The 27,904-nt window shown below is 35.9% G+C and overlaps 1 protein-coding gene across 4 annotated transcripts in view; it reads left to right on the top strand.

Moving 5' to 3' along the window:
* Window positions 1-25,822, top strand: part of RBM27 (RNA binding motif protein 27) — a 73,112-nt gene extending 47,290 nt beyond the window's left edge. For all 4 annotated transcript variants that reach the window (XM_053907374.1, XM_053907373.1, XM_053907372.1 and 1 more), the window contains 9 exons: window positions 1,984-2,280; window positions 3,614-3,754; window positions 8,695-8,814; window positions 9,744-9,818; window positions 9,959-10,123; window positions 11,899-12,003; window positions 12,087-12,278; window positions 22,797-22,907; window positions 24,329-25,822. In XM_053907374.1, the coding sequence (XP_053763349.1) occupies window positions 1,984-2,280; window positions 3,614-3,754; window positions 8,695-8,814; window positions 9,744-9,818; window positions 9,959-10,123; window positions 11,899-12,003; window positions 12,087-12,278; window positions 22,797-22,907; window positions 24,329-24,412 (1,290 nt within the window). In that variant the 3' untranslated portion in view covers window positions 24,413-25,822. The remainder of the gene's footprint in view (window positions 1-1,983; window positions 2,281-3,613; window positions 3,755-8,694; window positions 8,815-9,743; window positions 9,819-9,958; window positions 10,124-11,898; window positions 12,004-12,086; window positions 12,279-22,796; window positions 22,908-24,328) is intronic.
* Window positions 25,823-27,904: the final 2,082 nt, after the last annotated feature.

Raw genomic sequence — 27,904 nt, 5'->3', positions numbered from 1 at the left:
CTGTCTCTCTCTCTCTCTGTCTCTCTCTCTCTCTCTCTCAAAAAAATAAACTTTAAAAAGTAGTATGAGGAAATTTTATATTTCAAAGAATTGAACCAAGGTACTCTTTTTGAAAGATTTTTAAGCACTGTGTTTTCCTGAGTATAGTACATGTTTAATTTTATAGATAATTGGAAATCCATTAAACAAAAGTGAAAAAACAAATCACCTGAATCTCACCACATTGCAACAATAATTATTAATCTTTTGATGAACATACTGTATTTATATGGAAGAACACATATATGCACACACATAGACATGTTTTCTTTTTAAAAATACTTTACACACTTCAAGAATACAAAATCGTATCAGATGTCTCTGCCTTTTTTCTCTTACATGTTTTCTAGGTCATTATGGTTTATGGCATTTAGGAAAATTAGATGGCTTAATGTAATTTGGTATATTAGTCTTGTTGGATTGCCATAACAAATACGTATCAGAGACTAGGTGGCTTAAACAACATTTATTTTGGGGGAAGTCCGAAATCAAGGTGATGGCCATTTTGGTTCCTGGTGAGGATTCTCTTTATGATGGCCACTTTCTTGCTGTGTCCTCAAATTTTGGAAGGGGAGAAAGATCTCTTCCTTTTCCTATAAGACCTCCAGTACCATCTGATTAGGGCCCCACGCTTATGACCTCATTTAACTTTAATTACCTCCTAAAAGCCCTGTCTCCAAATGTAGTCACACAGTGAGTTAGAGTTTCAACATAAGAATTTGGGAGTGGGGGCATAAATCAGTCTGTAGCAATAGGCCATAATTTACTTACTGTTCCTTGTGGTTGAGGATTTCTATTGTTTCTCTTATCTTCTATAAAAACAATGCTGTGGTGAGCCTCCTTGTTGCTAAACCTTTCGTTCTCTTTTTATGATGCGTTGCTGAATTAAAGGGAATTTTAAGACTTTTTATTTGTGCTCTGCCAAATTGTTTGCCAAAAGGGTTGTGCCAGTTGGTACTCCCACATGCACTGTGTTAAAGCCTGTCAACATTGTAATGTGGATCCATCAAAATGTTTTGAACCAGTTTCGTAAGTGAAAAATTATACTTGTTTTACTTTGCTTTTCTTTTTTTAAAATAAATTTTATTTATTTATTTGTTTATTTATTTAGAGTGTGAGCTGGGAGGGGCAGAGGGGGTGGGGTGGGGGAAATCCCAAGCAGGCTTTGCAGTCAGCACAGAGCCGGACATTGGGCTCGTACTCCCAAACTATGAGATTATGACATGAGTCAAAATCAAGAGTCAGACACTTAACCCGCTGAGCCACCCAGGCGCCCCATTTGCTTTTTTAAATTACTAGGTAGATTCTGATTTATATAGATCATTTGCAGGTTTTTTTTTGGATATGCCTATTGATTGTCTTCGCCCATTTTTTATGAAGCCATTTATAATAGTGCTTTTCCAAGCCATTGCTTGTCATGTATATCAAAAATAGTTCTTCTATTCATCATTTAGTTTAGGGTATATTTGGACTGACAGATTTTAAATTTTTATGTGGTAGAATTTGCTACTGTTTGTCTTTATGGATCCTGTTTTTATAGGTATGCATAAAAAGATTTTCCAAACACTCAGAATGTACAGATATTCACCTTTTTTTCTTCTGTGTTTTTATTGTTTTTTTTTTTGTTTTTTTTTTTGTTAGGGTAAAATATTTTCTTTCTCTGGAGTTTATTTGGATGTAGGATATCAGGGAGGGATCTAACAACTTTTCCCTAACTGGTTACGTAACATTACTAGGATTCTTTATTGAATAGTCTTTTTTGTATATAATTTGAAAAATATACATATTATCTTTTAGCGTGATGGAGAACTGTACTTACAAAGCTTTCGGAATGGATTTCAGCAGGTTCTTTTCTATTCTGAAGTCTTTATCAATAATTTATCTGCATTTAACTGCTTATTAATTTGTTTGCTTTTTTTTGTTGCTTTTGTTTTTTTCTTACAGGTTGCTTTTAAGGGAGATCCAGAAGCAGCCCTCATCCAATATCTTACCAATGAGGAGGCCAGGAAAGCCATTTCCAGCACTGAAGCAGTTCTAAATAACCGGTTCATTCGAGTTCTGTGGCATAGGGAAAATAATGAGCAGCCTGCATTGCAGTCTCCAACACAGTTACTCCTGCAGCAACAGCAAACACTTAGTCACCTGTCACAGCAGCACCACCATTTGCCACAGCACCTTCATCAGCAACAAGTGCTGGTGGCCCAGTCCCCTCCCTCAACGGTACATGGGGGTATCCAGAAGGTAATCTACTGGTTCATAGACAAGGAAAAGTCCTCTGGTCCCACCCTCTAGATCATTGTCAATTTGCGGTCGTTAGGTTTTCTACTTTAAAACTTCTCAGTTTGATCTGCAGACCAGCAGCATCTTATCTCCTGAGAACTTATTAGACATGCAGTTTTTTGGACCTCACCTCAACTTAGAATCACTAGGGTTGGGGCTTAAGCATCTGTGTTTTAACAAGCTCTCCACTTGATTCTTACAAACCGTAAAGTTTGACAAGTGCAATTCTGCTTCTACCAGAATTACTTGCCTGAATACAAATTCTTGGATCTTAGCACCCAGAAGTTACAGTCAGTCTGTAGAAATGGGGCCCATAAATCTACATGTTTAAAGGAATACTCTTAGTGATTCTTCTCAACACTAAAGTATAATAACTGTCCACTACCAGACAACTCTGAATCTAGAACTTCTTCTTTGTTTTGTGTTAGACTCAGTCATCCTTGTACCCACTCTTTTGTCTGACTTTTTTCCATGTAGAAAACTCTTTAAAAGCTTTAAAAATTGAAATGTAAGCTCCGAGAAAATAGGATTTTGCCTGTTTTATTCCTTCTGTCTCTTGTGTCTAAAACAAGACTTGGCACATGTTGCTCAAACTATACTTGAATGAACAGATGAAGGAAGTAAAGAAGAAACCACTATGCATTAGTGCCATTCCAATATTGATGGTAATGCTGATCTTTTCCTAGGTGTTCTCTTGTTCGAATTAAATGCATTCAGGTTTTTTTTTTAAAGTATTACCATATGTAATCTTAAGTCCAGTCATTATCCTTTTTATGTGCACCTCAGCCTCCATTTCTTTTGTCTAGGTCCCACTTCATGTTAGAGCCCAGAGGCAGGTGCTTCCCCTGGATGTAGGCTGAATGGTGTACAAGAGTGATACGGTCATGTTTGTGATCCATTAGACTATGTTCTGTTAATGCAGCCCAAGATTGCACTGTGTTCTTGGGGTGTCCATATCACACTGTTATTGATATTAAGCTACTATCATTTAGAAGCCCCAGATCCTTCAAAGCATTACATATTAAAGGGAACATTTTAAAAATTAGTAGAACTTGTTTTCTGTATGAGTTTATATCCATATGCATGCATTTTGTTATGACATATTTCAGACATCCATAGAATAGATAATAGCAATCATTTGAATATCTACCACTTAAAAACTTAGAGATGATAGAAGCACTCTCCCTTCTCATTTCTTTATTTTCTTCTCCAGGGTAATCACTAGCCTGAATTTGTATCATTTCTGGCCATTTTTAAAACTTTTACCACTTATGTGTTTATTTTGTGTATGCAGATGATGAGTAAACCACAGACATCCGGCGCATATGTTCTTAACAAAGTTCCTGTTAAACATCGCCTTGGACACGCAAGTGGTAACCAGAGTGATGCATCACACGTGTTGAATCAGTCAGGTGGTGCTGGAGAGGATTGCCAGGTATGTATTTCTGTGACCCTCTGATTCATTAATTACTCAATATGTCTACCTATTTATAATTTTTAATGTTTATTTTCGAGAAACAGAGAGAGACGAAGTGAGCAGGGGAGGGGCAGAGAGAGAGAGGGAGACCCTGAATCTGAAGTAGGTTCTAGCCTCTGAGCTGTCAGCGCAGAGCCCAACACAGGGCTCCAACTCACGAACAGTGAGATCATGACCTGAGCCAAAGCTGGATGCTTAACCAGCTGAGCCACCCAGGTGCCCCGATCCTCAAATATATTTAAAATTGTTTAGTGACACAGAGAAATTAACAACTTAACTTTCATCCAGATTTGTAATGTCTTGTTTCTTCACTTGAGGTAAACGTGACAGCTAACCTTAATGTGGAAGGTATACTTGCCTAATTTCCATGATACGGCCAGAAATTGGCTAAATTTTTTTTTCTATTCAAAGCTAAGTAGGAGTTTGAGAATTTTAGAAGAATATAGTGAAGAAGATTCTATCCTAATCAAAACTTTGAAATGTATCTTAAGTAGTTTCTTTTGCTTTTAGGAATATATCTGTACAGTGACTTTGCACAATGGTGATTATTTCAAAGAGGGCTTGGAAAATTCTGAAAACGATCAAGGCCGGTGGGGGGAGTGCTTAACCCTACTAGCCATAATAAGAATATTATGAAGTCTATGTAACTAAGTCAGTTAGTACTGGCACATGAAGAGATAGACCAGTGAAGTAGAGTAAAAGACGAGAAATAGACTCATTTGCAAATAGGAATTTATTAGATGTCAAAGAGTATCTCAGGTCAGTGGGGAGAATATGGACTTTTTGATAAATGCATTTGGATAACTGAATAGCCGTGTAGAAAAGATAAAACTAGATCCATTTTTCAAATTACATAATAAACTAGGATAATTTCCAAAAAGATCTGAGAATTTAGATGCTGATGGAAATGCTAAATGTTACAACCCCCATGAAAGCAAATTTGGCAGTGTCTGGCAAAATTATGTATGCATTTATTCTAAATCAGTAACCCTCCTTTTCAGAATGTATTCCAAAAGTACATTTGTCAAACTACGAAAAAATATACGTACCAGGCTAGTAAGTGTAGACTATAATAGCAAAAGACTGGAAACAATCCAGATGTCCATCAGTAGGGAACTAGTTAACTTAAAATGCAGTACAGTAGCAAAAGTGCAACTTTACAACAGAATGAGGAATATCTTCATATGTACTATGAGGTGATCATGAGGCTGTATTAGGTAAAAAAAAAAAAAAAGTACAAGGGTACAAAACATATATAGGCAGCCACTGTTAATGTAAGCAAGTAGGGCCATTGAACACCTAAGTATTTGATTAATAGCAGAAACAAAAAATCCTAAAATTAATTAAAAAAAATTTCTTTTAGTTCCTAAAATTTAAATCTTGGTGGTTACGGCAAGGATGGAAAAAACTAGACAACTTTGACTATGTCTTATTTTGTAGATTTGTCTTGGAACCATGTAAATGCTGCGTTGTCATAAAATGAAAAAAGTAATGTCTAAGAATTGAAAAATGAAACAAATGAAGTAATATGTTTGCATAGAGAGTACCTTTTTCATTTTTTACAGTTTATTTATTTGAGAGAGACATTGTGAGCAGGGGAGAGGCAGAGAGGGAGAGAATGAATCCCACACTGATTGCGCAGACCCTGACTTGACCTCATGAACCACGAGATCATGACCTGAGCCAAAATGAAGAGTCAGATACTTAACCGACTGTGCCACCCAGGTGCCCCTAGAGAGTACTTTAAAATACAGCTATTTGAATATACATTCCTAATGAGATGAACCCTGAGTTCAAAAAAACAATTTTAAAAAGTATTTTTCAGCAATAATGTTATTCTGAAACAGTTTGTGAGCATTGTAGGATAAATCAAATGAAAAATTATATTGGTGTCACTGACAAGTGGCGATTTTCAATGTGGTTGAAAAGATGTGTATGGTAGATTAAGTGAAAACACTGTAGTCCTATGTTTGAATTGAAAGTATGGTAGATCCTTGAACAACATGGGTTTGAATTGTGCAGATCACCTAAACATGGATTTTTAAAATAAATACAGCACAGGACTGTAAATGTATTTTCTCTCAGGATTTGCTTAACATTTTCTTTTCTGTAGCATCTTAGAAGAATACAGTATATAAAACATGTAACATAAAAAGGACGTGTTAATTGACTGTTTATGTTATCGGTAAGGCTTTTGGTTAGCAGTAGGCAATTAAGTTTTGGGGAAGTCAGAAGTTAAATATGTGGATTTTTGATTCTTGGGGTCCATGCCCCTTAACCCCTGAGTTATTCAAGGATCAGCTGTATTGATGCACATTCACATACTGTTTTATCATAAAAAATAATAAGCAGTAAAAACTCCAAAACATTTCTTAATTCTATTTACTGAAAAGGTTGAGAAATAATAATCAGTCCAAGGGTAATTACCCCCTGCCCCCTCCCAGGCACTCAGAGGAACCAAGGGTTTTTTGAAGAAATGGCTGTCTGCAGATCTGGGGCTGGCAGTATTCCAGATGACCCTAGAATTACTTTGTTCAACCAGAAAACAAAGTCGTCAACAATTTCTGGAATCCTGTCAAAAGATTGAGAAGATGTCATAAAGGCTCTAGATCTACTAATTTGAAGGAAATTCAGAGGACACAGAAACATGTTATGGGGTATCATAGAATTTTGTGGTGAATACAAATTCACAGGATAAATGACCTGATTTCTTCAAAAAGCAGTTTGCAAGGAAAAGAGATGAGAAAGGAAATGGTATCAAAATAGACTTTAAAGAGATATAACCAGTTCCTGTAGAAGAACCTTCATAGAGCCCAATTCAAATGGCAGAAAATGTTTAGAAAATTATAATACAATCTTGGGGCACCCTGGGTGGCTCAGTCGTTAAGTGTCTGACTTCAGCTCAGGTCATGATCTCAAAGTTCGTGGGTTTGAGCCCCGCACCTGGCTCTGTGCTGACAGCTCGGAGCCTGGAGCCTGCTTCGAATTCTGTGTCCCCCTCTCTCTCTGCCCCTCCCCCACTCACCCTCTGTCTCTCTGTCTCAAAAATAAACACTAAAAAAAATTTTAAAAAAAAATTATAACACAATCATGAGATGTGATTGTCTAATGATGGTAAGGAGTTGTTATAAGTGTGATGATGGTATTGTGGTTATGTTTTAAAAAGAATGGAGTCCTTATTTTTTAGAGATACAACTGAATATTTACATGTAAAACATAGAAACAGTGTTTGATATGAATGTGGAGTTAGGGATTTAGGTAAAACAAAAGTATAGTAGTCTCCCCTTATCTGTGAGGATACTTTCTAAGACTCCCATTAGATGTGCGACACCATAGATAGTACCAAATCCCGTATATATTATTTTTTTTTCTTGTACATACCCATAATATGGGTACATACCCATAATAAAGTTTAATTTATAAATTAGGCACAATAAGAGATGCACAATGATAATACTAAAATGGAATAGTTATAACAATATACTTTAATAAAGGAGAAGTCACTGAAAATACTGTACCATATTCATCCTTCTTGTGATGATGTGAGATGATAAAATAAATGCCTCCAGATGAGGTGAAGTGAGGTGAATAATATAGGCATTGTGATGTATTGTTAGGCTTCTAATGACCTCCTGATGAGTCAGAAGGAGGGTCATCTGTTTCTGGACCACAGTTGACCTTGGGTAACAAACCGTGGAAAGCCAAACTGGATAAGGGGGAACTACTCTATTTTATGTCCTGATAATTGTTGGTGCTTAGTGATGGGTACATCACCTTTGTAGTATAACTCTGTTGTTTCAAAAATTCTATTATGAAAAGGTAGCAAAACGAAGATAGTTACAGATTTGGAAGTCAGACAGCCCTATTTGACTTGACCTGCCTCTTACTAGCTGTATTAGATAACTTGGGAGCATTGGTTTCCTTTTCAATAAGTTGCTCTGGGGATTAAAAAAATTTCATGTTAGTAAAGCATGGAAGGGGAGTGTTAAGTACATACTAAGTGCTCAGTAAATTGTAGGTGTTGCCATTTGTGTTAGGAAAGACTTGAACCAGAGAGATTATACTGTGCCATGTAGTTCTGCTATGCCTTAAAAAAGGGAAGATTAACTGGAGAGTGGTCTGTTCAGAACGGGAAAGGAATCTAAATACCAAAACAACCACAGTAAAAATGGCCACCACTTTGCTTGCAAAGTCAGACCTGTGAACTAACTACTTGTTTTATGTTTGATTATAAACTCATATAGCATTTGATTTAAATAGATTCTGATGAGGAAGTACTTTAATCCTGTGTTAGGTGACTTGGATCAGGGTTTAAAGAAATAGGAATAATTCTATGACCAGATGTCTTAATTAGTCTTAACTAAGAAGGAGGGAAAACTAGAATGAGCCTAAAGGTGTAATTGGTAAAGAGGCTGCAGTCATTGCTGTTAGCCAGGTTAGAAAGGGACTTGTCATTTTAACTGTTTGAATAGTATTCCTGTTTTTTTCTGTGTTCAGTCATGATTCTGAATTGTGGATTTGTTTTTGTTTTTGTCTTGATTCATCGCGGTCACAAGAGTTGGTTTGTTGGAGGTTCTTAATCTGTGAAATTGTTGAACGAGAGGACAGTAAGGCTTCGCTATGAGTACAGGCCTGCTCCTAGATAAAAGTGGCTGTGGTTCCTTTTTCTCAATTAAGAAAATAGAAGAAGAAGGATGTGATTGCGTTCAGAAACATTATTGCTAAAATTTTGTTTTTGTATTTGAATTACAGTTGAATTTATGTATATATAAAAACCAGTTATATAAATGAAGTTTTTAAAGTAAACTTTAACTCCTGAACAAAAAGAAATACATGCAGTCTTTCTAAAAAATTACCTTAAAGCGTTTCTAATATTTAATTATACTTGTGTTTCATAGATATTTTCAGCTCCAGGCCATCCAAAAATGATTTACAGCTCCTCAAACTTAAAGACGCCTTCAAAACTTTGTTCAGGGTCTAAATCTCATGATGTTCAAGAAGTTCTTAAAAAGAAACAGGTAACAGCCTTGATTCTAATTTCCTTAAAGAAGGAAGGACCCATTGAATTCTTAAGCAATTTTATTAACACATTTGAATAGTTCATGTTCTAGAACTACATTATGTTTATTTAGCTGCTTCTTGATGGAGTGTACATTTGAAAAAAAAAAAAAGGTGAACAGACAAAAAAGTATTTTGCAGTTGCCTTGCAGAGGCTACATCAAGAACAAGGAAGGATTTTTTTCCATGTAAAAATAAATAGCACTGAGTTGTCCTGTTTTTTTTCTCCAAGGTGAAGAACCAGTTTTATTTCATTATTTCTTCTTTTAATTCCTCTCTTGCTTTTGTAAGTTAGTGTTTTGTATAAAGTATAATGTTTATGTAATTGGTATTCATATGACTTCTGAGTTTCATTGTTATCTTAGATATAAACTCATATAGACGATTTTAAATCAAATAGATATTTATAGGTATTATTTCCATATAATTGGAGATTTGATTAGCAGAGGGGTGGGAGGCAATATTTTCCTGGCAAAAATCCATAGAATTTGCCATCATTTCTGTCTTCTAGCCTGCATCTCACATTTATTAAACTTTAAGCTTGAAAAATCAGGGATGGCTTACTACATTGGCAAGTGGAAACAGCCCTTGTTTTTCCTCATACGTACATTCAGGTCACTCAAGAATAAATGTCATAGATACAGCTAATTAGGAGTTAGCCTTTTAAATATTTTTAAAAGTACACTTAGAAATTTTAACTCTTCCATAGAAAATGTAATTAAAGGTTTCATTTCTGGTTTCATCTGTTTTTTGATTGGGAGTGAAATTTGTCTTGTATAGCATAGGGATGATCCAGAAGAAAATGAGTTGTTCATGTATCAAATGTTTGCAAGTATATCATTGGCAAATATTTTTATCTCTTACTAATTTTTTAAATGTATTCATATAGGAAGCAATGAAGCTACAGCAAGATATGAGGAAAAAGAGGCAAGAAATGCTAGAAAAACAAATAGAATGCCAAAAGGTAAGACAAGAGCTCATTTGCCTCCTGGAATTGTTTTCTACAACGGATCTTATAGCTATTCCTCTTAGTAAAGTTGATAAGGGTTAGTTATAGTAAAAGTTACTAGGCATAGTTTTTACTTTTTTCTGTTTATTTTGTAGATGCTAATATCTAAGCTAGAAAAGAACAAAAACATGAAACCAGAAGAAAGAGCAAATATAATGAAGACTTTGAAAGAGCTTGGAGAAAAGATCTCGCAATTGAAAGATGAATTAAAAACATCTTCTGCAGTCTCCACACCATCTAAAGTTAAGACAAAAACAGAGGTATGTATTTTCATTTTCCATTCAGCATAGGGTTGTTGAACATCTGTTATATGTTTGGTGCTTTGAAGTACAGTGGAACCCCTAGGTAACTAATAGTATAACAGGGAGACAGTAAAAATTTTAAATGTTCCTATAGATGCTGTGTCTTGTCTTTGAAAGAGGTGCTAATACCTTGTTTGAACAAAGATATGTTTATTATTATTATGTTTATTAACTGAATTTATGGTTTCCTTTCCTAAATATGAAATTGCTAGAGTGATGGCAAAAAAAGTGATATTTCCTATTTCAGCAGTTGTTTTTCTAATCTATAATACAGTGAAACCATTCCTTTTAATATTCAAAAGGTATCATTGGCTTTAATACGGGTAAAAATGTGATACTCTATTGAGAAGGATAATCCACTTAAAGTTCCAAATCCACTTAAGTCTCTTTTTTTAAAAATACTTTTTTTAATGTTTATTTTTGAGAGAGAGAGAGAGAAAGACAGAATGTGAGCGGGCAAGGGGTAGAGAGAGGGAGACTCAGAATCTCCAGGAGGCTCCAGTCTCTGAGATGTCAGCATGGAGCCCAGTGCGGGGCTCAAACCCACGAACTGCGAGATCACTACCCGAGCCAAAGTTGGACACTCAACCGACTGAGCCACCCAGGCGCCCTACGTCTCATTTTATTAATTGTCATTTGTTTCCTTACCTAGGAGAATAGTTACTTTACACAAGTGATTACATTATACCACAGCTCTGTCATGGAATTAAAAAATTTTTTTTTAAAAGATTTTACTTTTAAGTAATCTTGACATCCAACATGGGGCTCAAACTCACACCCCGAGATCAAGAGTCACATGCCCTTCTTGACTGAGTCAGCCAAGCACCCCTCTGTAGTGGAATTTTAATTTCTAGTCCTTCGAGAACTCAAAATAATAAATTGTCAGATATATAGAGTGCAAATTTTTATATCCAATATTATAATACTTTTGAAGTTGTGGTTCTGTATTACTAGAGGGATATAAAGTATTTCTTCAAGATTGCATTGAAAAAGTTTAATAAAAAATGTTTTTAGTGAAATTTCCCCCAATTATAGAAGGGACATAACGAACATTTTAAAAATTGAAGAGAGGGACGCCTGGGTCGCCCAGTTGGCTGGATGTCTGACTGTCAATTTTGGCTCAGGTCATGATCTCATGGCTCACTTAGACGGAGCCCTTTGTCGGGGTCTGCACTGGCAGCATGGGGCTTGCTTGGGATATTCTCTCCCCCCACCCCCCCCCCCCACTCACAAAATAAATAAATTAAAAAAATTTTAAGACAATATGGGAGTAAAAATTAGTCTCACAGTCACACCATCTAAAGACAGACAGTTTGTCCCTCACACACACAAAAAGAGTGCAATATTGTAGAATTCAAATCTGAAAGCAGTTATGTAGATGTTATTTATGTTTTTATTATTAATTTTTCCTATGTATATATTTTGCTTCCATTGAGTTTGATTTATGGCTCTTTATTATTAGAAAATTATTCTCAGGTCCCTTTTTTCATTTGTTTCCAGAGTCTGATTTTTAAGCCATCTTAAGCAGTAATACTGCTTCTTATTTTTACTGAGTTCAGTATATTCTCTGTATGTTTTCATACAGTGAACCTTCCTTTAAACACTCCAGTTTATTGCATCCTCTCATTCTCCTTTTGCCAAAAGAGATGTTATGTCATTCTTTAAGTATGATATTCTGAATAAGATCTTGGAAGTTATCTAACAAATACATTTTTACTCTTAATTTTCCAAAGGCTCAGAAAGAACTATTAGATACTGAACTGGACCTTCATAAGAGGCTATCCTCAGGAGAAGACACAACAGAGTTACGGAAAAAACTCAGTCAGTTACAGGTTGAGGTGAGATTTAAGAGGTTCTTAAGAGGTTCTTCCACGGTTCTTCCTAGAATGTATATTATATTCTGCCTTTTGTTGTTATTCAGGCTGCACGATTAGGCATTTTACCTGTGGGTCGAGGAAAGACTATGTCCTCTCAAGGTCGAGGAAGAGGCCGAGGCCGTGGAGGAAGAGGAAGGGGCTCGCTGAATCACATGGTGGTGGACCACCGCCCCAAAGCACTAACAGTAGGGGGATTCATTGAGGAGGAAAAAGATGAATTGCTTCAACATTTCTCAGTAAGTTTTTAAAGTTGGCAGATATCAACTCTAAAAGCACTGTATTCAGCATTTTCTTGCATTCTGTGTAAGTGTCAAATGTTTTATAGATTAGAAAATCAAGTTGTAAAAAATGGGTATTAGCAAACTCTTATTAATATATTTGAAGGTCAAGAAGCAGGTCATGCTTTATAATTCCATAATAGCCCACATAAATGCATTTGTAGTGACAAGTTGTTCCAAAGCAAATATTTGATTTTTGTTTTAGGGTTATTACATGGTTTAGCAGGTGTTCATAGTCAATAAGTGAAAATGATCTGGGACGAAGGCAGAATTCAAAGGAAGAATTTATTAGGATAAGAGACATGTATAGTTATGTTCTGTATACAAGGGCAACCACTTTTAGATAAACATGCAAGTAGAGATTTGCTACAGGTAACTGTCTTTAATTTGCTTCATAAACAGAGTATATCTTCTCTCCAGTCACTCATTCATCCAGTTAAATATTGAGTGTTACTTGTGCTAGAGCATTTTCATACATGATCTCATTTAATCTTAAATAACTGTATAAAGTGCATGTGAAATCCCATGTGTACAGACAGGGAAAACTCACGTTTAAAACTTAAAAGTGAGTCATACATATAAAAAGATCGTTAAGTAAGTGTCAGAACCAAGATAAAAATACAGTTGACTCTTAATATCTGGGATCCCTATTCCTCAAACAACTTTTGTTTTAAATTTTTATTTTACTTATTTTATTTATTTGAATTTTTATTTTAATGTTTTTATTTTATTTTGGAGAGAGAGAAAGAGACAGAGTGCGAGTGGAGAAGGGGCAGAGAGAGAGAGACACAGAATTTGAAGCAGGCTCTAGGCTCAGAGCCCAACGCTGGGCTTGAACCCGTGAACCGTGAGATCATGGCCTGAGCTGAAGTCGGACACTAAACCGACTGAGCCACCCAGGCGCCCCGACTCAAACAACTTCTTTGAGAGAAAACACTTTCAGCCCTATTAAGTATTAAAGATGATGAAGGAAATATTTTTACTTGTTTTTTACTGTTTATTTATATTTGAGAGAGAGACTGTGTGTGAGCGAGGGAGGGGCAGAGAGAGGGAGACAGAATCTAAAGCAGGCTCTAGGCTCTGAGCTATCAGCATAGAGACCGACACGGGGCTCAAATTCATGAGCCACCAATATCATGACCTGAGCCAAAGTCGGATGCTTAACCAACTGAGCCACCCAGGAGCCCCGATGGTGAAGGAAATCTTAAAGAGCAAGACTTCACTCTGAGTTTGACACCCCTTAGTCCTTTTTCTCCCTGACTTTAGAGAATGGTGGGTTGTTATATAGTGTCAAGATTTGAGAACTGTGCTGGCAGTACTCTGTTCACTTGAGGCAGTTTCATTCACCAGTTTGACCTACACACACACACACTTTTTGTAAAGTGGGAAACCAGCTTTATGTATTTACTTATTTTAAATATTTTTGAGAGAGAGGAAAACGCATCCACGTGAGTGGGGGAGGGATGGAGAGAAAGGGAGACAGGATCCAAAACAGGAACTTATACTAAATGTTTAGAATACTTGAGCTGCGCTTAGACATTTTCAAGTAGCATGCATCAGTTAACTGTAAGATTTTTGAACTGTGGTGTATGGTTTAGCCGTTGTACTCCATGATACAGGGTGGAACTTGATTTTTTTTTTTTTTTTCTTCTTTCTGATTATGGAGGTAATACACACATCTCAGGATGTGTTTGGCTTGAAGTAAAAGATAACTTGGGAAATAGGAAGATTTATTTTCTTTCCTTTCATGAAATTCAGAGTTAGGGAGGTTTTAGGTTTAATTAATTCAGAAACTCAGCCACACAGGTTCTTTTCATAGGTCTCCTCTGCCTAGTATGTTGGCTTTGTTCTTAGGCATTTTTCTTCATGGTGTGATAGCAACCACAAACATCATGGCCTCTAAAAAGAACGTCCAAAGGCTTAAGGTAACAGTACCTTTCTCATGACATTTTAAAAAATCATGAGAGGTAACCTTCCCAGAAGGTTTCAACCCTCACCCTCCTCCACCCTCACCCCACCCCTGACATATACCACTCTTACTTAGCAGATGTGCCCTCATGTGTCTTAGCCAGAATTGTCCCTTACCCGTTTGTAAACTAATCCTCGTTGAGGAAAACGGTTACCATGATTGAATTAAACCTGTCATGGTTCCATATGCCACTTGACCAGTGATGAAAATCAGGGTCCAGTAGAATGGAAGGAGATCAAGTAGTTGTTGGTTTAAACAACTAAGACAATGTCTTTTTTAAAGTTTTTATTTAAATTTCAGTTAGTTAACATACAGTGTAGTATTAGTTTCTGGTGTATAGTATAGGGATTCAGCACTTGCCGTGTATCACCGAGTGCTTGTCACACCAAGTGCGCTCCTTAATCCACATCACTGAGTTAAACCATTCCCCTCTGGTAACCATCCGTTCTCTGCAGTTAAGAGTCTGTCTCTCAGTTTGCCTCTCTCTCTCTCTCTCTCTCTCTCTCTCTCTCTTCCTTTGCTCTCTTGTTTCTTAAATTCCACTTATGAGTGAAGTCATACGGCATTTGTCTTTTTGCTGCCTTCCTTTGCTCAGCACAGCTGAGCCGCCCAACTCTGGGTCTCTCCATGTTGTTGCAGATGGCAAGATTTCATTCTTTATTATAACTGAATAATCCATTAATATTCCATTGGAATATTCTTTATGCATTCATCAGCCGATGGACACTTGGGCTGTTTCCATAATTTGGCTATTGTAATACTGCTATAAATTTTGGAGTACATGTATCCCTTTGAATTAGTATTTTTGTATTCTTTGTGTAAATACCCAGTGGTGTGATTGCTGGATCGTAGGTTAGTTGTATTTTGGGGGGAGGGGTGGTAGTTTTATTTTTAACTTTTTGAGGAACCTGCATACTGTTTTCCACAGTGACTGCTCCAGTTTGCATTCCCACCAGCAGTGCAAGATGTTCCCCCTTTATCACATCCTTGCCAAGACTTGTTCTTTCTTCTTTTGTTGATTTTAGCCATTCTCACAGGTGTGAGGTAACACATCTCATTGTAGTTTTGATTTATATTTCCCTGCTGCTGAGTGATGTTGAGCATCGTTTCAGTGTGTCTGTTTGCCATCTGGATGTCTTTGGAAAAATGTCTGTTCGTGTTTTATGCCCATTTTAATTGGATTGTTTGGTTGGTGGGGTGAGTTTTACAAGTACTTTATATATTTTGGATACTAACCCTTTATCAGATATGTCCTTTACAAATATCTTCTCCTTTTCCGTAGGTGGCTTTTTGGTTTTGTTGATTGTTTCATTTGCTGTGCAGAAGCTTTTTATTTTGATGTTGTCCCAATAGTTTATTTTTGTTTTTGTTTCCCTTGCTTCAGGAGACCCATTTAGAAAAATGTTGGTATAAGCAATAACAGAGAAATTACTGCCTGTGTTTTCTTCAAGGACTTTTATGGTTTCTGGTCTCACATTTAGGTCTTTAGTCCATTTTGAGTGTATTTTTGTGTATGGTGAAAGAGAATGGTCCAGTTTCACTCTTTTGCAAGACAGTGTCTTCCATGATGTTCATTGAAGAAAACTTGGGAAGCACTCGGTTATAGAAAAAAGAAAACGGGCGCCTGGGTGGCTCAGTTAGTTAAATATCCAACTTCGGTCATGATCTCACGGTTCATGGGTTTGAGTCCTGCGTCAGGCTCTGTGCTGACAGCTCAAAGCCTGGAGCCTGCTTCGGATTCTGTGTCTCTTTCTCTCAAAAACAAAATAAGCATAAAAAAAGAGAGAGAGAGGGGAAAGAAAACAACTTCAAAAACCTTAGGTGCGTTTGATAGGAATTTTTTAGTTTTTATTTTCTTAAAAGTTATATGTGTACATCATTTGAAGAGTCAGATGAACTTAACAGCCACAAGGTTGTTAATCATTTTATTACTCTATTTCTCCCCAATTTCTATTCTTAAAGGATGTCTACTTTTAAATCTTTTAGCTGATTTTTTGGGTATTTTTTTCATTCCTGAAACGTTTTTGCTACTATTTCCTGATTTTAAAATTGTAGGCATTATATATTTAATCCTTCTGCTTCTAAGCTCCCCATGTTTTTTTTTAGCTTTGTTGTATTCTGTTTTTTTCTAAATGGATTTATGCCTCTAAAAATAAATCATTTTAGTATCATTGCATACTATCGTGTTCATCTTCCATCTGTAGCCAGAGAGTATTTTAAATCTTAAGAAAGTAACAGGTTTAGAAGTCTAAGTTTCTGTACCCCTCCAAAATATTTGTGTAATTCATTCAACTTTTTGTGTTCTTATTGGCAAGAGCCTCTAATTGATCACTCCTTCATTCCTGGACCTTCAAGTAAGACAATGGAATACTTCTGCTGTAATTACTAAAGACTTATCATGTATGGTTAACTTTTCCCTGTAGCCTCTCTAGGTAGGGATTTTACCCTTTCCCATGTTTCAAGTGTGTGGAAATATATTTGAGAGTTTTATTGTATATGGAAGTGATTGATACCTTATCATTTGAAAGATAATTTTCCTTTGTGTTTACTAGAACAAAAGTTCCCCTTTCTCTGGATTTAGTATTCAGGGAAAGTTTTCTGAATAGCACTTCAGTATTGCCATTCTTCAGACCTTGTAAAAAATCTCTTAGTAATGGTAGATCTTTCATGAACTACTGATACTGCCTTTGATGGCTAGAGTACTTCCCATTTTGCTGTGAACAGTGTTACAGACATTTTACTGGATTTTGCGTTTGTGAGTGGAACAGTTTGTTATATAGGACAGTCCTGTACATGTTAAGACCTTTAGCACTCCTGGCTCCCGCCTACTAAATGCCAGTAAGTGCTCTTCAGTCAGTGTGACACCCAAAATGCCCCCCAGAGTAATGTTGTCTCAGTTGCGAACCCTGTTTTACATTTGTTCGTAGGAGTGAGAGGACTAGATGAAAGGCATGCATATTTTTTTTTAAGTTTTTTAATGTTTATTTATTTTTGAGAGAGAGAGAGAGAGAGTGAGCAGGGGAGGGGCAGAGAGAGGGAGACACAGAATCCAAAGCAGGCTCCAGGCTCTGAGCTGTCAGCACAGAGCCCGATGTGGGGCTCGAACTCATAGGGTGCAAGATCATGACCTGAGCCGAAGTCAGAGGCCCAACTGACTGAGCCACCCAGGCGCCCCAAAAGGCATGCATATTTAAAATTTTAGGACAGCTTGCCAAATAACCCTCCAGGAATGTTGTAATAAGTTTTACTTATAGTGACATTGGATAAGAGTACCTATTTGCCTATGTCCTCAGTAGCACTTCAGTTTTGTTTGATCATATTTGCTGGTCAGGTAATTGATAAGTGATGACTGACAGAATTGGCATCAGTTTCTGATCTTGGAAAATGGTCAAGTTAGATGAATTTCTAGTAACTTCTGCCTCTAAGGTTCCAAGTACCTCTAAGTTACTGCATATAACTTTTCATTGATGGTATATAATTGATTTTCTTATATTCATATATAAGAACGTTACTTTATTTGAATTACCTTATATTTTGAGGGGCAGCACACATGTACAAAGTATAAAAGAAATAAAAGTGTAGGGGTGCCTGGATGGCTTAGTCGGTTGAGTATGCAACTCTTGATTTCAGCTCAGGTCATGATCTCATATTTCAAACCCTGCATTGGCCTCTGTGCTGACAGTGCAAAGCCTGCTTGGGATCTCTCTCTCTCTCTCTCTCTCTCTCTCTCTCTCTCTCTCTCTTTCTTTCTCTTTCTGACCCTCCCCTATGTTTCTCTCTCTCTCTCTCTTTCTCTCTAAATAAATTAACTTAAAAAAATATAAAGAAACAAAAGTATATGCAGTGTACAGAAGGTTTCCTTCTATATCCAGTCACTGTTTCACTCTCTGTAGGCAATTACTGTTATCTGTTTCTCACATATCTTCTTGAAGATATTTTTCTGTATTTATGCATTATTTTATCTCTCTTTAACAAAAATGGTGGTGTGCTATACAATACTCTTTTGCATATACACTTTGTATTTGGTATGTATTAAATTGTTATTGGAGATTATTCTGTACTAGTGCATGTGTTGCTGTCTTCTTTTTAATGGCTGCATGGTATATCATTGCATAGATGTACCACACTGGATTTAAACAGTCCTCTAGTGGGCCTCCTGGGTGACTCAGCTGGTTAAGCATCTGACTTTTGATATCAGCTCAAGTCGTGATCTCACTGTCATGAGATAAGCCCGAGTTGGGCTTCGCACTGGGCGTGGAGCCTGCTTGGGATTCTTTTCTCTCCGTCTCTCTCCAAATTAATAAGTAAACTTTAAAGAATCCTGTAGTGATGGACATCTAACTTTTCCCTAGTATTTCATTGTTTCAAGCTATATTATGGATATATGTGTTAGGTAAAATATATGTGCATATTGAAAAATTACGTATTTTAATAGATACGTCACATTTTAGAGGCCAGTCTTAAAGTTATTAAAGTATTCTTTAAAAGAATACACACAAATGGTTAAAAATATGGTTAATAAAAAGTAAAAAATCTTCACTTTTCCTTCATCTCTGCCTACTCTTAAAAGGTAGTCACTATTCTTAGATATCTTTATAGAAAAAAATTCTGAATATAAGAATACATACACAGTCTCTCACTTGAAAAAATTTACCAGAGTATAAATATAGAGCTGTATTTCACACCTTGCTTTTTAAACATAAATATCTTAGCTGTTTGATATATTTTTTTAATTATAAGGATAATATTCAATTTAAAATACTTACTCTGAAACAAACTATACCAACTAGAAACGTATATAGTTCAGTGATTTATCAGAAGGTAAACTTCCATATACCTACTCCTCAGGTAAGGAAAAAGTATATTCCCAGCCTCCTCCTTGCCCCCTTCCAGTCACTGTTTTCTCTCCTCCTCAGAAAAGTGACCCTATACCCTCACTTTCTGATAATCACCTCCTTGCTTTTGTTCTATAGTTAATCCTCATTATTCATGGATTTTGGACTTGCACATTAACCTGCCTAGTAAAATTATTTGTAAGATCAAAAATCAGTACTCAAGGTGCTCTTGTGGTCATTTGCAGACATTGGCAGTTACCTGATGCACACATTCCCAGCTAAGTTCAAATAAGGTGACACTCTGTCTTACTGTTTCAGATCTCAAACTGTAAACAAGTGTCCTTTTTGCAGTTGATTTAGTACCACGTTTTTCTCATTTTTGTGGTTTTCATTGTTAATTTTCCTATTTGAAATGCCCCCCGCCAAGTATAGTTCTCAAGTGCTATGTCGAAAGTTCAGGGAGGCTGTGATATACCTTATGGTGAAGACACATATGTTAGGTAAGCTTTGTTCAGGCGTGAGTGCTTTTGGCCATGAGTTCAGTGTCAGTGATTTCAACAATATATATTTTTAAAAATATTTTTTAACGTTTATTTATTATTTTGAGAGACAGAGACAGAATGTGAGCAGGGGAGGGGCAGAGCGAGAGGGAGACACAATCCAAAACAGACTCCAGGCTCTGAGCTGTTACCAGAGCCCTACATGGGGCTCGAACTCAAGGACTGCAAGATCATGACCTGAGCCGAAGCTGGACACTTAATTGACTGAGCCACCCAGGCACCCCAACAGTATATTTTATGTTTAAATTTTTTAATGTTTATTTATTTTTGAGACAGAGAGAGACACAGCATGAGCAGGGAAGGGGCAGAGAGAGAGGGAGACACAGAATGTGAAGCAGGCTCCAGGCTCTGAGCTGTCAGCACAGAGCCCGACGCGGGTTTCGAACTCATGAGCTGTGAGATCATGACCTGAGCCGAAGTCAGACGCTTAACCGACTGAGCCACCCAGGCGCCCCAACAGTATATTTTAAATAAAGAGTCTTTAAAGCATAAAACAAGGTTATGTATTGATTAGTTGAAGAAAATGTTTTGACCAGAAGCTCATAGGAACCTGGCCTTACTCTGTTTGCCCTAGGAGCAGTGGTTCAGTATTTGCTAATTCAGTACTTGCAGTGAACTTCATACAACTAGTGCAAATAATGAGAATCATCTGTAGTTTTATCACCTAAATGTGCGTTCCTTAATATTACAGTATTAGTCTGCCTATTTAAAAAATTTATATAAATGGAACCACACAGTCTATATTCTTATGTGTCTGTTTTTTTCCCTTAACGTTATGTTTGTAAGATTCACTCATGTTGTTACATGTAACAGTAATTCACCATTTTTATTGCCATATGATTTTCAGTTGTATAAATATACCACAGTTTATTTTTCTGTTCTCTTGTTGATAGGTATTTGGGTTATTTTCACATGATTTTTATGAACACCACTGATAGCATTCTCATAGATCTTTCAGTATATGTGTATACACATATATGTTTGATATACATGGAATTGTTGAGCAGACTACATCAGTTTTACTAGTTTAGATACCAGTAGTGTGTGGGAATTCTTGACTTGGTATTATTAAAACACATCTTTATTCTAATCACTAATCTTACTTATTGTTGTAGGTTAGACTGTGAGAATTACATACTGTTAGTTCCTGACTGCATACAAATTCTATTTCTCATTTTCTTTCAGTATTTTATATGCACTACATTTAATGGCCTAAAATTCCCTTTGGAGGACAGAACTGCTATCCTCTTTGGAGGGCAACCCAGTAAATATAGACTAAAAAAATCTATATTGCCTTCTGTGATTATAAAAGTAACAGATCTTTTTTTACAAATTCGAATAACAAATAAAGCCTAAGGATCTAATGTGTTACATGGTGACTATAGTTGATAGCATTGTATTGTATAATTGAAATTTGCCAAGAGAGTAGAACTTAAATATTTCTACCCCAAGAAAAGGGTAAATATGTGAGGCGATGAATGGGTTAATGAATTTGATATAGAGAATCTTTTCACAGTGCATATCTATATTAGATCATCATGTTTTACACTTATAAATGTCTTAACGGTTTGTCAGTTACATCTCAGTAATGCTAGAAAGAAGAATTCAAGTAATACAGAGGTGAACAAAATACTGAAAAAGGCACTCTTTAATTGGGCTGTGTATGTTAAAAGAGTAAGGGCACAGGAGGTCTCCTACACACATTACCAGATTTTTCCCCCAGGTTTATTGAGATCTACTTGACATACAACATCCTATTAGCTTAAGATATACAACATAATTGTTGAATACATATACATATAGTGAAATGATTACTAATATAAATTTAGTTAACCCCCATCACCTCACATAATTAGAATTCTTTTTTTCCTTGTGATGAGATCTGTTCTATTAGCAACTACCTGAGTTTTACAAGATGGGGCCATTTTGATACATAGTGTAATATGTCCCATGAGTTAAAATGTTTGGTATCACGTTATAAACATTCAGCCTCCACAAGGATAATAAGAATTTTTCCTTAGATCACATGCTGATTTCTGGTCATACTGGTTCTGGATCTGGTACAGTCTTAACATGCAGTCATCTGAGTGTTCTGTGGAAACATTTGGCAAATGCTTACTGACATTTATCAACATTTTTCCTAGAAAAACTAGAGTGAAGCCCCATATTTAAAAGAATGCCTTCTATTACATTTTTCAGGATTGAACCCAGAATTGGGGATGTTCTACAATCTGGCACCATTAATAGGAAAGACTGAACTTCACTTTAATGAAACTTTGGGTCTATATTCTTTTGTCTCTGTTGCTTTGTCTTTAAAATTTTTGTTTTCTCTTAATGAAATTTGTTGGGGAGGAAGAAATTGGATGGTAGTACCAAGAAATACATTTGAAACTGAACAGTTTTATGTTGAGTTAGGATAGGAGGTGTTTGATTAACATTTATTGAATATATAGAATGGGTGGGTACTTGTCGTTTGGCATTTCAGAAGATGAAGTGGGAAGAGCTTTATCACTGGGGCTGTGAGAGATGCTGTGAGATCATTAGGCATTAAAAAATCACTCTTAAGTTTTCAGTCTAAGTATGTAGATTATGAAAGCTAAAGGTTAATAATTGTTTTTTTTAATCTTTATTTATTTTGAGGGTGGGGGAGCGAGAGAGGGGGAGAGAGAATCGCAAGTAGACTCTGCCGAGTCAGCACAGAGTCCTAAACAGGGCTCGATCTCATGAACTATGAGATCATGACTGGAGCCAAAATCAAGAGTTGGATGCTTAACTGACTGAGCCATCCCAGGTGTCCCTGAAGGCCAGTAATTGTATTAAGATAGCATTTGTTGTTTTCATCATGACTTTTGTAAGTAGGGTGACTATATAATTAATTTATCATCTAAACCAAAACATATCCTAAAGTTAACATGACATAGATACAAGTCATGGACTATCTGGGCAAAACAGTACATATGGTTCTTTAATTAAAAGGGACTTCACTTTTTCTAGCTCTTAATAGAGATTGTGTTTAGATCCATTTTAACATCCCCCCCCCCCACGTCATTACACTTTTAAATAGCATACAATTTGAATATAAACTTTTCTGTTTTTCTGAAATCTATTTTAGACTGCAAACCAAGGGTCAAAATTCAAAGACCGTCGGCTACAAATATCATGGCACAAGGCCAAGGTGCCTTCTGTATCCACTGAGACTGAGGAAGAAGATGTCAAGGAGGAGGTAAATTTAACGATTGAAAATAAGCACTGAATTAGATTGTTTCTCAAGTAGTATTTTTCTTGACATTAAAGTAAATAAAATAAATTTTAAAATAAATATGGTTCTTTCATGCACACAGTAATCAAAGACTAGAAGTTTATTAAAGAATGAGAACAGGTGCAGACACATTAAAAAAAAGCTCTTTGGGGGGTATTTTCTGGTAGAGGAGACACTTTTTTTTTCTTTGCATTTATTTTGGCTTTCTTTGGGCTCTAGAAATTTTTATTCTGGTAAGTGAGGACATGGATTACATGGACAAAATACATTTTAGCTGGTTGTTGTAGCTTTTCATTTATTCACGTTCCATAGGTAATAGATTTAAGTTTCTTATTTTCCTTCTGTGTACAGTTGGTTAAAATGAGAGTTACGGAAGTGGGACGTAAAAGGGAAGAAATAGGAAACCAAGGATTTCAACCAAGGAAACTCTTAAAATATATGAAAAATAATTTCACTCTTTAACTCCTATTTCTAATTTGTTTATTAAAAGGGACCTTTAGCCAACATTGCAAGTTATTCCTGATTCACCATAATTTTGGTTTTATAGATGTTAGCATTCATGATTGATCAACAGTTTTGTGATCATGTGGATAATTTTATAAAACAAAAGCAGAAACATTTCCCATGTTAAAAAAAAAAAATCTTGATATTTTGGGAATGTTTGTAGAAATCTGTATTTTATGTAAGATTTTAGATTTTTGTATAAGGTTGGGAATGTTGGTGTCATGGGGAAGTTAGTATACTCTCCATCACAGATTATTTGATATTAAAAGAAAGGTTTAGGAGTTTGGTCATATATTTTCATTTTAAGTTAATGGCATAAAATAAAACTTATTTATTTTTATGAATAGATTAATTTTATCAGAAACATTTTATAGATATTTTTTCTTCTACTCCTCCTACTTAGCAGTCACATTTTATTTTCCTGATGATATTAGAATGGAAGTCTGTTAAAACGCAAAATTAGCAGGGGAGGAAAATATGTATACATTGAAAGACCGTTGTGGGTGTTTTTGCCCTGCCAGCTACTCTCTGAGTGTGTCACTTGTAAATCTGTCCTAGGTTTTGTATACTAGTCTTTGTGTCCTTTGGCCTAAAAAGTACTTTACTTAGGGGCGCCTGGGTGGCTCAGTTGGTTAAGGGTCCAACTTCGGCTCAAGTCCTGATCTCATGGCTTGTGAGTTCGAGCCCCATGTCGGGCTCTGTGCTGACAGCTCAGAGCCTGGAGCCTGCTTCAGATTCTGTGTCTCCCTCGCTCTCTGCCCCTCCTCACTCGTGCTCTGTCTCTGTGTCTTAAAAATAAATAAAACATTGAAAAAAAATTTTTTTAAGTATTTTACTTAACTTCCTTATACCACTAAGCAGATTTTACTCTCTCTCCTCAGGAAACGGAAACCTCAGATTTGTTTTTGCATGATGATGATGATGAGGATGAAGATGAATATGAGTCTCGTTCGTGGCGAAGATGAAATCTGATTCGAGCTGTATAATTTTTAGGAATATTGTTTAGAAAAGAACAACTTTTTAAAATTATTTAAAGAAGTCAATGAGCCAAAAATTTTTTTTATTTTTCTTTTCAACACAGTAGGTTTAAGGACAGCAAGTTTGCTATTTAAACACATCTCATAACTGTTCATGATATTAAAGCACCAAAGGCCTAGTGACTTTTACACAGTTGTGAAGATCCACAGGGATGATACGGATAATCTCTAGAGCCTTATTTTCCACACCACCTGTTTTGTTGCTATTGGTGTTGGATTATGATGTAAATGACAGGGTGTTCAGAAATTTTATTTTGGATTATAATCTGCTGATAAAATTTCATTAAATGTCAAAATCGCCTGGAATCTCTTAACTCTCAGCTATTATGGATGGGTCGTCAGACAGAAGGAGATATTTGTAATGAAAATATCCTTTTGCTTTCAAGAGTTGTCTTGGAAGAAAAGTAGATTTATTTTAATTTTTTTACTATGGAGGAGCCCAGTTTGTATTCATTCTAAATTTTGGGGGTGGGGGGTGTTGATGTGCAGTACAAGTACTATTTTAGCATAAATCATAACAAACTCTGTATTCTTAAATGCTGTAAGGCAACGGTAGCTAGTTTCATGGTATTTTCATTCTGTCATCATTAATTCTCCTGGACTCGTGCTACTGATCCTTAGTTTGCTTTGAAATTAGTGAGAATGGGTTCAGTTGGTCCTTTTTAAAAATATTCCTAGAGTGTAAAAGTCTTTAATCTGTTGCCCATTTCTTGTCCCCATTTTCTTTTTCTTGCCTTCTTATTAATAGGCCTGACTTACCCACTGTTGAGATAAGTGATTCTTTTGGGCCACCAAAAAGTCAGTCCCCAATAAAAAGTTTAAACCAGCACCTTGATAAATAAGTGATGTTTTGATGAGAATAATGGAAGGATTGGTGGGGGGTGGGGGGGTGGGGGGAGAGTCACCAGCTTTTCCTTTTTCTTTTTTGAAGCTTCAGTTTAGTTAGTAGTTACAAAAGAGGGTTACAAAGTGTCTGAAATTCTTTTCCTAAATTTAAACTATGATGGTGAGGTGACTGGGGATAGGGTGGGGGTGGGGTGGGGTAGGGTGATGGGTATGCTAGTAATAAATGGGAGTCATAACTTGACTTTGATCAGATGACTTTATATTTTCATAATTTTGTAGCTTGTTGCTATCCATGAACATATGCATCCTTCAATAGACAGTTTCCTTCACTGTGTGCATTTTTACTGTACACTGTATAGAGTAGAGTATCTGTTAAGTAAAATATATATGTAAATTTATGTCCTTGTGTTCTGAATGTTAGATGGAAAAGCAGAGGAGCAACACTACACTGTATTGACCCCTGGGAAAATAAAGTGATTAATGTACATAGGATGTCACTTTTTCAAGGATATGCACATCTATGTTTTTATATATGTGTGGTGTGAAAATTTGAAACTTCCTGTTGGCTTCAGAAGGTTCTTGGTGATCACTATATCAAGGATATTGTATCCTGAGGTAAAGGCTGTTTCTCAAAATAGAAACTATTCACTAAGAAACCTAAAACCATCAGGATTCTAGATTTACTTAGCTCTAAGAAGTTAAATCCCATGTTCTGATTACCTTTTCTCTTCTCCGTATTTTCCTGGAATGATGTATCAAACCAGGATCATTTTTAAGTTCATGTAATTTTCCCTTCACTATAATAAGGACCTCCTTTTTCTAGGTTATTATTATATTTTCTGATAACACTGAAGCTAAAAAATAAGCTTATAAAAGAAGGAAAACCTTACAATGGGGTACTTAGAATAAGCAATCTTGCTCCTTCCTCCTCCATCATCTCTAATGAAATTTTGATGTCTGTGGCTCAGTCGGTATATATTTTGGAAGATTCATTGTGGTGAATATTTTGAGTCCTGACAGTTTAAACGTGATAGAGGGAACAAAGGATTTATATATTTTTTGTACAAAGTTTTTTCTTAAACTGTATAATTTTGTAAATAATTTGTTTGGTTTTTTTGTGTACTAAAACTACCAGCGTATAGATTTCAATAAGAATTGTTGTATTTTTGTATTTGGAAACTGAAAATTACAGTAAATTAATGGAGCTGTAAGAAAATTTTCAGTAGACTGACAGTTCAGCAGAATGAGATTCCTTTTCATATGATTTTTAAACTTCAGAATTGACATCGTATTATACTCTCGGTGTAGAGAGAGTTGGAGATTGATTTGACTTTTTTTAGTTACTGGGGGAGAGGGGATGGAAGAGAAGGGCATTCAAGTAAAGAATAGGCAGACCCTTGTCCCAGGGAGATTGGAGGCCCTTCTATAAAAGGTAGTTTTCAGATACACCTTAAAATAGGACTGATATACTTTTTAAATGTCCTACGAATTCTAAAACATGTCTGACTCTCCAAAATGAATTCAAAATATGGGTAAAATATAATATTGGGAAATTTAGTTAAGGTCAGCATAAAATAGTTGAGTGTATTTTTTTCCTTTAGGAGTTTTTACCTCCACCTTCAAATCCCCAAGCATTAGAATTGCCCTAAAAAGTAAGTTACTACCATGACTTGTTTTCTTGGCATCTTCACTTACAGAAACAACATACAGCATCTGAGGCGAATTTTGTCCTGTTTAATGTGGATGCCATCTAAGTAGCCGAAGAGCGGTAACAGCCACCAGTCTGGCTGGGTTAGCCTGGTTTACTAGTGGATTGCTGCCCAGGCTTAAAAAGGTGACCCTAGGGAAGGCAGAATTTCCCTCAATTTCTTCATGTTGTAACATTGGGAAAACACTGTCAGCAGCTAAGATGATAAATTGGGCAACATTCTTGCTATAGGTAGGTCCATGGTGATGGATCATTATTTGAAAAAGAAAAAAATCATGTGAAAAGGAATAGTGGTTCCTCTTGATGTATAGTATGCCTGTATTATAGTTTTTACAAAATTGTGAACTTGTGTAATAGTATAATAGGAGATATTGTTGAATTTCTAACTGTTTATACATTTAAATTCATATATGTAATGTTTGTTTTATCAATTACAATCTGAATTTCTAAGAAGCATGTTGACTTTTGCAATAAAGATGCAATATGGAATGGTTCACAATTGGAAAAAAAAGAAAAAAGATAAAAGTATTACAAATTCAAAATAATTTGGAAAATTTATGAACCATTCCAAAAATTCTAACAATCACCAAAAGAGCTGTAATTCTGGCTTGTTCTGGAAAGAAAGAAAATGTGTGTGTATGCTTGCTTGTATGTGAGAATGAGTGGGCAGTGGATATGCATGTGTTTCATGTTGGGTTCATGTACATGAGAGAATGCATTCAATATGAATTTGGGTACTGAAGTCACTGGGTATATTAAATATTCAGGAGAATATTTCATGAACAGGGTGGTCTTAAAAATGAATGAGAAGGGTATTGAAGTGTTAGTCGTGAATAACCTTGGAAAGCCCTATTCCTTTGTTCATG

The sequence above is a fragment of the Panthera pardus genome, unplaced genomic scaffold (genome assembly GCF_024362965.1).
Source record: "Panthera pardus isolate Hobbes unplaced genomic scaffold, ASM2436296v1 HiC_scaffold_2, whole genome shotgun sequence".
Taxonomy (NCBI): domain Eukaryota; kingdom Metazoa; phylum Chordata; class Mammalia; order Carnivora; family Felidae; genus Panthera; species Panthera pardus.
Note: the sequence above shows the minus strand (reverse complement) of the source record. Positions and strands in the feature narration are given on the sequence as shown.